Genomic DNA, 12,126 nt, shown 5'->3' on the forward strand with positions numbered 1-12,126 from the left:
TTTTTTTTTTTTTTTTTTTTTTTGAACAACGAACAAAATAGTCACTATTCACCATTTCAACCAGAATTTTATTTATTTGATTTGATTTTGTAACCAGAATTTTACTTTACTACCAAAAACCCTCCGCCTTATTCAAAAACACACACACATTGACACATAATTGTCATTTCCAAACTAGCCCACCCAATATAAGATTACAGCCCATTAGTGTCGTCGTTTGAGTCTTAAGTGCACTTAATTTTAGGTCTATGATGATTGATGGTAATAGTAATAGATCACTGATCATCAGGCCCGCCCGCCTGATGATTGTTTTCGATATTTTGATTCTTTCTTCTTTCAGATTCTTCATTCTTCTAGTCTTCTAGATTGTGTACATATTTTGTTTAAGATTTCATCATATATACATTAAAGTATTCAGGTTATGATACAGAGTTTGCAACTACCAGAAAAGCATTTGAAGTATTTTAAAACTTTTATAAATGAAACGATCACATCTATCTATATTCATTTGTCATACTAAATATATATATCAGTTGTTTTTAGAAATTGATTTTGTCAGCCAAATAACTTAAATTATAAATGGAAGAAAAGGTACACTCAAAGAAGAAACGTGGGCTGCTAGCTAGTCTAACATGGATTTCAATATGAGTGGAACGCACGTTGCTCCTCCATTGCTACGAATTCTATTTTTTTTCCTATCATTCTAAACTGTTGAATTATTTTAACTTCAATGTTTTCCTCCATACATACATATGCATTTTTCTCTATCAGTACATTGAACTATAATATTGTTATACTGTAGGTAAGTATGCTTCGGACTGCAATTTTAGATACCCTAATTAACTACATAATAGCACGCGATTCTTACCGGTTATTATCCCCCTGAGTATTAGCAGATTTTTACATTTTCAATCACCACATTAATTCATTTTGAAGTTGTGTAAACGATTGACTCTTTTGTTTATTTTTTTTTTTATGTTGACGATTTCAAACATATTTTGAAGTCTTAGAAGAGTTCGTAGTGAGCTAGCTATTTTAGTTTTCTTTTCTAATAGTCTCATTTATAGATTACTTTGGTATCTAGTAAAAACATTATAAATAGAGATGATGTAAAATATACAGTAATTGGTTTAGATAGCGGTGGACTATAATACAGTATGTAACCAACAGAAGTAACACGTAAGCTAAAATAGATAGACTCCTGAAACTCTTAATTTCCACAACACCTCATATTATCATAGATTATAAAATCATCGAAAACAAAAAGCAATTGACTTGTCTATACTAAGAAATTTTGAAACCGACAAAAAAAATGCTAAATGGATGATAGAAAGTAGAAACTACATGACCAATGGTTGAAACAGATAGGGTGGATATATTAAGGGCCAATGAAGCCCATAAGACAACCTTGAGAATAAGCAAAACCAAAGACAACCTTGAGAATAAGCAAAACCAAACCAAACCAGAGAGATATTCTAGAAGAGGAGGTACTCAAAACTTAGGACGTACAACATTCGGCAATGTACTGCTTTGCGACAAAGCGTAGAAATTAGATTTAATAGTGTCCTCTCAAACAAACAAACACACAAACCCAAAGTTTCTGTTCCTTCAAGTCCCTTTATATATATATACACTTCGGTTCGATCACCTATCGTTTACATTACAAATTCTTTGACCTCCATCTTCTTCTTCTTCTCCTTCTTTGCCAGCTCATATAGTTTTATATATAACGTATATAAAACAATTACGTATTCTTGTTCTTGTCTCCCACTCTCTCCCTCCTCCCTTAATTCTTCATATTATTAATTTAAGTAACGGCGATATAATAAGTACATATAATACGATTTTGTCATCTAAGCTTCCACGTGGCGTACTCTCCTGAGTTTCTGCCAGCGTCTCAGACAACAATTCTCTTCCCCCCTTTGCATATTCATTAAGGTACACACACCCACAAATTGTCTCTCTTTTAAACCCGATTGATTATTTAAAATTGGTACTAAATGTAATGCTAATAATTACTCTCTGATTACTGATAAACTTTTGGCGGCTAAACTCAAGAACTAAGATATTGTGAATTAATCACATACGTTAGACCATAACCCAATTGTTAATATAATTATATTTATGGTAAACAACATCAACAACAACAAGCTTTATATTTCTTTTTTTTTTTCACAATAATAGACAATTAGTAGAGGAGATTAGTTTAAGTAGATAGGAAAAAAAAATTAAAAAGATACAGTACACAGAAAGAAAGACATACAACTGTGAAACCACGACTTGGCCTCACAAACAAAACAAAACAAAAAATAAACTAAAGCGTTGAAAATTGTGTGTGTTAGTGTTTTGTATTGATCGGTTGAGAAGTGCCTCTCTTGTTTTTTTCCTCTCTCTTTCTCTTTCTTCTTTCAAAAAAATTTATTCTCACCTTCTTTTCTCTTCTTTGTTTGTTTTCTTGTGAAGTTTTCATGGTGATCGGTGAAAACCAAAGAGATATAATTTTACATTTAATTTGATTTTTAATATATGTCTATTTGGTGTAAGTATAGGTGGTTGATTACTAATCTTTTTATTCACTGATGATGAAGTTATCTCCTCTGAGTATCTCAACGTGTTCGAGTTTCAGTCACGACGACGACGGTATCGAGTCTAGTTCTTCTCCATTCACCGGCGGCGCAATGCTGCCGGTTTTTCTCAACGATTTGAGTCGTAACAATGGGGACTCCGGAAGCGGGAGTAGCTGGGAGAGAGAACTCGTCGAGGTGACGTTAGAGCTCGACGTCGCAGACGACTCCATTGTCGTCTGCGGGTTGTCTGATGCGGCCGCGGCGGAAGCGGCGTCTGTGGATTCTCGGCCGAGATCGGTGGATTTAGTAACCGCGAGATTGTCTAGGAACCTATCCACGGCGTCTTCGAGGATAAGGCAGAAACTTGGGAAACTACTTAGGTCGGAATCTTGGAAGACGACGACTTCTTCTACCGCCGGGGAGAGAGACAGAGATCTCGAACGTTCGGTGGTGGTGGAGGGGATTATGACGGCGAGAGACAAACGGAGAGAAAACGCTAAATTACAGCGATCAACGTCGAGTGCGCAGAGAGCGTTGAAAGGATTACAGTTTATTAACAAAACCACGAGAGGGAACAACTGCGATTGCGATTGGGATTGCGATTGCGATCAGATGTGGAAAAAAGTCGAGAAACGTTTCGAATCGCTTTCTAAACAAGGTTTACTCGCGCGAGATGATTTTGGCGAGTGCGTTGGTAAGTCTGTGTCATGTATATATTAATCTAAACATATCACAAAACTCTGTTTTAAAATGTTACAAAATTTTGTAAAAAGGGATGGTGGATTCGAAGGAGTTTGCGGTGAGTGTATTTGACGCTTTGGCTCGAAGAAGGAGACAGAAACTGGAGAAGATAACGAAAGATGAACTTCACGATTTCTGGTTACAGATTTCTGATCAAAGCTTCGACGCGCGTCTTCAAATCTTCTTCGACATGTACGTGTGTCTCTTTTTTAAGTCTTTTTTTTTGTTTTTGTTTTGGGGTTTGTCTTTGCGTTTATAACTGTTACGGGAATAACGCATTGCTATATGCAAAAAAAGTCATTAGAAAACAAATGTATTGAGCCAAGTGCTACGAATATTAGTTAGTTGGCGTTAATCATTGACGTTAGTTTTATTTTATCTGTATAATTGGGTATTTTAGCGATCATTAATGAAGTTTTTGATCAACTTGCATAAGTATATATATATATTTTTTTTGTAAAAGTAGGGTTTTTATTTTTGTTTCTTTGTGAAGATTAGCTGATCAAACCTAATCACATATGGAGTAAAAATGTTGTTGATTAAGATAATATTAGCTCACCAATCACTCTTTGATTGCAAATTGTTATCTCTTTTGTAGGACTGCCGCAATGTCACTGTAATTTTCTATAGTTTTGGAAATTATTAGGCATGAATAAAATTTATGTGTTAGCTAAGCTAAAATTTTGATCCGCAATGTTTCACTCATATCATTTAAATCACGTGGTGTTCTTAGCCGTTGGATCTGGTAGTTCACGCTATCAACGGTGCAAAAAGGTCTTATGTCTAAGTAATGGGCCATGGATTACTTGGCCCAGTAAAAATAACCTTTCACCAAATTTTCAAAAATGTTTCCTCTTTCGGGTTTTGTTTTTTTTTTTCCCGCAATAAGTTTACTTGCAAGTATGATAAATGAATGACTCGTAATGCCAAAATGATTTTGCAAATCTACACTTTGTTTGCCAAACATTTTATAAAGTCATATATGTTTTTTTTTTTTTTTGGTTTAGTGATCCTACAGTTTTGTTATAATTGTTATTAATTTGCAGTGTTACTAATCAAAAACAGTGTTTAATATGGTACCGGTTGTGTTACAGGGCTGATAGCAACGAAGATGGGAGGATTACAAGAGAAGAAATTAAAGAAGTAATTTCTTTTTCAACACAGTAATAATTACGTATGAAACAATCAATATCTTTAACAATTGTTAATACTTTTGAAACGCAGCTTTTAATGCTAAGCGCATCAGCAAACAAGTTAGCAAAACTTAAGGAACAAGCAGAAGAGTACGCATCTCTGATCATGGAAGAACTTGATCCAGAGAATTTTGGATACATTGAGGTTCAAAAAACAACATTATATATCCTTACTCGGCCCCTTCAAAGACACTATCCACGATTCTTCTATGTTTCTTAACCTTTTTGTGTTGTTTCAGTTATGGCAACTTGAGACACTCTTACTTCAGAGAGACACGTACATGAACTATAGTAGACCGCTTAGCACAACAAGCGCTGGAGTGAGTACACCAAGACGGAATCTTATTAGACCTCGTCATGTGGTTCGAAAATGTAGAAAAAAACTTCAATGTCTGATTCTAGATAACTGGCAACGAAGTTGGGTTCTTTTATTATGGATCATGCTTATGGCCATTCTCTTTGTTTGGAAGTTTCTAGAGTACAGAGAGAAAGCTGCTTTTAAGGTAATGGGTTATTGCTTAACCACTGCTAAAGGAGCTGCAGAGACTCTCAAGCTCAATATGGCTTTGGTTCTCTTACCTGTGTGTAGAAACACATTGACTTGGCTAAGATCTACACGGGCTCGAACTTGTGTTCCTTTTGATGATAACATCAATTTCCATAAGGTAAAAATACTACTATACAACCTTCCATATCTCTTTCTATTTTTCAGTCTTTGTCGATACAAACTTGAGATCAAGACTCTTTTGTCTCTCTGTTGTCCCATTTGTGTTCCAGATTATTGCTTGTGCCATTGCGATTGGGATACTTGTTCATGCTGGTACCCATTTGGCGTGTGATTTTCCCCGGATTATAAACTCAAGTCCAGAAGATTTTGCCTTGATCGCTTCTGCCTTCAATGGTACTAAGCCCACATTCAAAGACCTGATGACAGGTGCAGAAGGAATCACCGGGATCTCAATGGTGATCTTGACAACCATTGCCTTCACATTAGCATCAACTCATTTCAGGAGAAACCGTGTGAGGCTTCCGGCACCACTTGATCGCTTGACTGGCTTTAACGCATTCTGGTACACTCATCACCTTCTAGTGGTTGTCTACATCATGCTCATTGTCCACGGGACCTTCCTGTTCTTCGCCGATAAGTGGTATCAGAAAACTGTAAGTAGCAGCAAACATAATCTCTCTTTGCTCTTAAAACCGAAATGCCGAAATATCTTGAAACCTAAATTATTTTTGATTGCCACTCATCTCAGACTTGGATGTACATCTCGGTTCCTATGGTGCTCTATGTGGCAGAACGAAGTCTGCGAGCTTGTAGGTCAAAGCATTACTCTGTCAAAATCCTCAAGGCAACCACCATAAACCGATCAAATTCATTCCTGTTAAAAAGTGTTTTCATAACAAAATAAACCCATGACCTTTCAATCTGATCTCTGCAGGTTTCTATGCTGCCTGGAGAAGTACTCAGCTTAATCATGTCAAAGCCTCCTGGATTCAAGTACAAGAGCGGCCAATACATTTTCTTGCAGTGTCCAACCATCTCTCGATTTGAATGGTGAGTACTGATGATTCCCTTAGTGTTAGCAAACATCTCAGGTTTCACTCAACCCTAAACTTTTCCAGGCACCCATTTTCAATTACCTCAGCACCAGGAGATGACCAACTCAGTGTTCACATCCGAACACTTGGAGACTGGACAGAGGAGCTACGACGAGTTCTAACCGTGGGCAAAGATCTTTCAACATGCGTGATTGGGCGTTCAAAATTCTCTGCCCATTGCAATATTGATATCTCAAAGTATATTTCAAGACCCTTCTTAGCTTTCTCCTTTCACACTTAGCAACCTAGTATTAACATGCCTTGTTGATACTGTATTTGGCAGCCGACCGAAATTACTAGTAGACGGTCCATATGGAGCTCCAGCACAGGACTACAGAAGCTATGATGTCTTGCTCCTCGTTGGATTGGGAATAGGAGCTACTCCTTTCATAAGCATCCTGAAGGATCTCCTGAACGATTCAAGAGACGAACAAACAGTAAGCCCAGCACCAGAAAAGCTAGCCTTTCCAAGAACCTAGTATCAAATATGTATCTCTAAACTTTCAATGGCACAGGACAACGAGTTCAGCAGATCAGATTTCAGCTGGAATAGCTATACATCTTCATATACCACAATAACCCCAACTTCAACACATGGAGGGAAAAAGAAAGCAGTGAAGGCTCACTTCTACTGGGTCACAAGGGAGCCAGGATCCGTTGAATGGTTTAGGGGAGTAATGGAGGAAATATCAGACATGGACTGCAGAGTAATAAACACAAGCATATCATCTATTTTCATCAACACTTTATACGTTTATCGATATACTAACATATTCCTTAATTTTCTCGTAAGACAGGGCCAGATTGAGTTGCACAACTACCTTACAAGTGTATATGATGAAGGCGATGCAAGATCAACCCTGATAAAAATGGTCCAGGCTTTGAACCATGCCAAACATGGAGTTGATATTCTATCGGGAACACGGGTAAGATTTGTTGCAGGGCATATAACCATAAACTATTTCCCAATACTACCAATAACTAACAAGATAACATCATTCAAACAGGTGAGAACACATTTTGCAAGGCCTAACTGGAAGGAAGTCTTTAGTAGCATAGCAAGAAAGCATCCAAATTCGACAGTCGGTAAATATTTTATTCAATCAGCTGCTTACTAACAAGACATCTGATAAACCTCAATTTTAGGACCAATGAAAAAGAAAGAATAAATTTCAATAGAAATAAGTGACACAGGCAAACAAGTGAACCTGTTTGCTAATAATTAGGCAAGGTATTACAAAGCATGTGTGAAAACAATTTATCGAATGGTGCAGGAGTGTTTTACTGCGGCATACCAACCGTGGCAAAGGAGTTGAAGAAGCAAGCACAAGACATGAGTGAGAAAACAACCACACGGTTCGAATTTCACAAGGAGCATTTCTAAGTCATCCCCTATCACTTTCCCTAAAGTGAGACTGAAATCCCGCCAGCCATTATTTTTCTCATACTAACTTCACATTCACTTAGCAAAATAGATTATATACACTATGTCCCAATTGAAACATTGTCCTGCCTGTTTGTATAGACCCGCCTAATGGCATGAAAATAACAAATATGATTTACTATAGAAAATAACATACGCGTCTTTTCAAAGATGAACCAATCTCTATTTCCATAACCACAAGGCACAAAGCTAATATAGTCACAAAGTTTCATTAAAAAGGTGCCTCGACTTTAGCACAGTAAACTGGAACTGAAACTACAATCAAGAAGGAGAATAAGTAACAATGCCTTTTGTGTTAACTGTACCAATGTTGCAGTAGAAGGCAAAACAGAGGTTTGAGCTTAATCATCCTTTATTTTCCTGAGCAATTTGGAAGCCCACTTTCGAACCCTTCTCTTAAGCGTATAACCAACAAACACCCCAGCGACAAAGAACACAGCGCACAGCTTTGAACACGTCCAGACTGAAACTCCACTGCCACCAAAACATAGTCCCAAGATACAATCAGATGAATAGAATTATACAGTACACAAAACAAGTAAAACTCATTACATATTAGTCAAATCAATCGAAAACAACCCTAGTCTCCTACTTGATCGTTTATAATCGACCTCCACAACAGTTCTGTTCCTCAAGTAACTAAGATATTAGATCAATTTAACAAGCTATTACAAATTTACAAGCTTTCTCTCATGTGGAATTGGGGAAATATCATAGTCTCTCTAGGTTTTATAATTCGAGACATGCCCACTTTTCTAAGGACCCAAAATTCTAAAACTTTTTCGTTTTCTTAGTGATTGATCACACAATTCCAATAAAGTTCAGACGATCTTGAATCGAGATATTCAAAACTAGGAACGGGAAGAAGCGTACCTCGGAGGTCTGGTGACCAAGGTGCCGGATCCTGAGTCGTATGTAGTAGTCAAGTTGCTGCCGGAGCCGGANTTAGTAGCATAGCAAGAAAGCATCCAAATTCGACAGTCGGTAAATATTTTATTCAATCAGCTGCTTACTAACAAGACATCTGATAAACCTCAATTTTAGGACCAATGAAAAAGAAAGAATAAATTTCAATAGAAATAAGTGACACAGGCAAACAAGTGAACCTGTTTGCTAATAATTAGGCAAGGTATTACAAAGCATGTGTGAAAACAATTTATCGAATGGTGCAGGAGTGTTTTACTGCGGCATACCAACCGTGGCAAAGGAGTTGAAGAAGCAAGCACAAGACATGAGTGAGAAAACAACCACACGGTTCGAATTTCACAAGGAGCATTTCTAAGTCATCCCCTATCACTTTCCCTAAAGTGAGACTGAAATCCCGCCAGCCATTATTTTTCTCATACTAACTTCACATTCACTTAGCAAAATAGATTATATACACTATGTCCCAATTGAAACATTGTCCTGCCTGTTTGTATAGACCCGCCTAATGGCATGAAAATAACAAATATGATTTACTATAGAAAATAACATACGCGTCTTTTCAAAGATGAACCAATCTCTATTTCCATAACCACAAGGCACAAAGCTAATATAGTCACAAAGTTTCATTAAAAAGGTGCCTCGACTTTAGCACAGTAAACTGGAACTGAAACTACAATCAAGAAGGAGAATAAGTAACAATGCCTTTTGTGTTAACTGTACCAATGTTGCAGTAGAAGGCAAAACAGAGGTTTGAGCTTAATCATCCTTTATTTTCCTGAGCAATTTGGAAGCCCACTTTCGAACCCTTCTCTTAAGCGTATAACCAACAAACACCCCAGCGACAAAGAACACAGCGCACAGCTTTGAACACGTCCAGACTGAAACTCCACTGCCACCAAAACATAGTCCCAAGATACAATCAGATGAATAGAATTATACAGTACACAAAACAAGTAAAACTCATTACATATTAGTCAAATCAATCGAAAACAACCCTAGTCTCCTACTTGATCGTTTATAATCGACCTCCACAACAGTTCTGTTCCTCAAGTAACTAAGATATTAGATCAATTTAACAAGCTATTACAAATTTACAAGCTTTCTCTCATGTGGAATTGGGGAAATATCATAGTCTCTCTAGGTTTTATAATTCGAGACATGCCCACTTTTCTAAGGACCCAAAATTCTAAAACTTTTTCGTTTTCTTAGTGATTGATCACACAATTCCAATAAAGTTCAGACGATCTTGAATCGAGATATTCAAAACTAGGAACGGGAAGAAGCGTACCTCGGAGGTCTGGTGACCAAGGTGCCGGATCCTGAGTCGTATGTAGTAGTCAAGTTGCTGCCGGAGCCGGAGCCGGAGCCTCGTTTGTCCTGCATCAGAGTTTCCGCAAAATCGGAAAGAGAAGAGGTAGAAGAAGAAGCTGCCGATTTCGCATCTTTCACCATCTTGTTGTAAAACTTCTCTAAACCCTCCATCGCTGTCCGATTATCGGAAAAAACCGATCAATTAGGGTTTTTAGGGTTCAATCAAATCCTCAGCTGATTCCAGTGACGAAGCTGATTGCTAAATTGACTTGTCGAGAAACCAAAAGGTCAAAATTGGCATTTTACCGTCAGAGTGCAAAAAAAACAAAAAAAAAAAAAGAGAAAAAATTTGCCAAAAAAAAAAACAAAAACAAAAACAATTCACCCTATGTTCATAGTGTAATAATTATTATAAATACATCATAGTGTGATTAAGTACTAAATAATTTTCTGAAGTTTATAATTTATTATCATAGTAAGTGTCTAAATGATGATAATATGTCATGTTTTACCCCATAACATTGTGTTATTTTTAGTGATATTTTTACATTTTTAATTAGTTAATTATTTGTATTTTGCAGTTTTTTTTTTCATTGGCTAAATAGTATTTTATTTTAGCAAAAATGACTTCTTAGTAATACAGAAAGAGTAAAAAAATGCATAAGAAATTTTTAAAAACTCAATCTTTTTAACCAAGGTCAAATATCTATTATATTTTTAAAAACACTAGGTTCGGACACGCACGTACGTGCGGGTTATGTTTATAAACAAATTTATTTTTATATATATAGTCAAACTTATACTAATTAAGATTTTAGTTTGATTTTTGGTTTGGTTTATTAATGTTTGAAAATTTGAAATAATAATGGTTTCATCAGTATTTTAAAATTTGAACAACATAACGGTTGGACTGGCAACAAACTAAATCAAATAAATGATTGGTCACGTTAAATTTCATTTAATTTGTGAACTATCAAGCTGGATATATAACCGCTAATAACGATGGAAACCCCTTTGAGACAAATACAAATATTTAGGGGTGGACGTAATTCCCTTTCCGTTTTGTCATGTTCCATTATGACCTACACCGTTCTTAAAATTCCTATTGCATAAGAGAATTTATTACTAATATGGGACATTCTAGATATGGGACAAATATGTATTTCCGATTGAAAACGGGACAGGACGGGACGGGACGAAAACATATATTCTCGAACTCCCGTATGGAATAAACATATATATATTTCATAGTATATTTATATATCATATGATATAATAAAAATATTACAAAATTAATTGATTTCTTTATTCTTATTATTTTGTATATGGTTCACCTACATTAGATTAGTTTCTTTGTTTTTAAGTTTGAACATGGGGTACACCGCAAGATATTTTTGTTTTATTATATTTTGAATATATTTTATTTTTGTATTATTTGAAATGTTTTAAGTGTTAGTCAAGGCGTTATAGTATTGTTTTTATTTGACTTGTTATCATATTTACCGTTATTAAATTTAAATTTTTATTATTTAATAACAAAGTGAATTGGTAGTTTTTTTTTGTTTGTAGTAATTTTTATTACTCCACATTAGTGATTTTGTTTTAGTTTTCATATTTGTTTCTTATATTGAAAATTTTGCACTATAAGCTTTTATTATTAAATTTTATTATATATATATATATATATTTCTTCAAAGTACACAAAAAATCCGTAAGTCCGTAAAATCTATATTAACATTTTTGAAGTACATTTTGTGTTCTACCCTTTAAGTTATATTTATTTACAAAGTTAATCCCTACAAAATTACACAAAATAATAACTAAAATATGGAAATTTAAAATCAAGTACTCAATTAATATGTCTATAAAATCGTTACACCAATTTGATTCCTAAAATATCTCTTCAAAATTAATTTCTATTTTCCTAAATCAATTTTTGTTTATGCTTATACAATCTTTACATTTAACATCATATTCCTAAATTGATATCTTGAATCGAGTTAAATAAAGGTTAATTCGATGTTAAAATACAGGTTAAATTCTCAGTTAATTATTTGGTTAACACTAGAAATATTAGAATATTAGACATATCAAATCAAGGTAATTTAACTAAATTCTGTAAAACAATTAAATTATTAGCAAAATTATTTCTTAATCAGATAATATCTTATAAATTACTTATTATGTATTTTATTATTTATACTAATAATGAACAATCCAAATACTACTTACCTAAATATAACACACAAATAGACATTAAAATTCTATTATATTAAAAAATTCTAGTATACTAAAAATTTATTCAAACTTACCCTTTATAAAACTCTACCTTGCTAAATAA

General features: G+C 35.0%; 3 protein-coding genes across 3 annotated transcripts; 1 reads left to right on the forward strand and 2 right to left on the reverse strand.

Annotated features, from left to right (window-relative positions):
* On the forward strand, positions 2,283–7,556 carry LOC104756265 (respiratory burst oxidase homolog protein E). The gene is made up of 14 exons (XM_010478825.2): positions 2,283–3,261; positions 3,341–3,500; positions 4,403–4,451; positions 4,533–4,646; positions 4,741–5,166; positions 5,279–5,662; positions 5,758–5,853; positions 5,944–6,059; positions 6,128–6,301; positions 6,387–6,540; positions 6,619–6,810; positions 6,901–7,029; positions 7,111–7,189; positions 7,378–7,556. Exons 1-14 carry the CDS (start codon positions 2,580–2,582, stop codon positions 7,485–7,487), a joined length of 2,865 nt encoding a protein of 954 aa, XP_010477127.1. The 5' UTR covers positions 2,283–2,579; the 3' UTR covers positions 7,488–7,556.
* On the reverse strand, positions 7,689–8,491 carry LOC104759296 (the record flags this gene model as incomplete). Its single annotated transcript, XM_010482241.2, has 2 exons — positions 7,689–8,021; positions 8,421–8,491. Coding segments are annotated over 2 exons (204 nt in total), but the record flags the coding sequence as incomplete, so codon positions are not given.
* LOC104756264 lies at positions 9,039–10,054 on the reverse strand. Its single transcript, XM_010478824.2, has 2 exons — positions 9,763–10,054; positions 9,039–9,363 (listed from the first exon to the last, which is right to left on the reverse strand). The coding sequence occupies exons 1-2, from the start codon at positions 9,954–9,956 to the stop codon at positions 9,231–9,233; spliced, it is 327 nt and encodes a 108-aa protein (XP_010477126.1). The 5' UTR covers positions 9,957–10,054; the 3' UTR covers positions 9,039–9,230.

Source organism: Camelina sativa, chromosome 17 (assembly GCF_000633955.1).
Source record: "Camelina sativa cultivar DH55 chromosome 17, Cs, whole genome shotgun sequence".
Classification (NCBI taxonomy): Eukaryota; Viridiplantae; Streptophyta; class Magnoliopsida; order Brassicales; family Brassicaceae; genus Camelina; species Camelina sativa.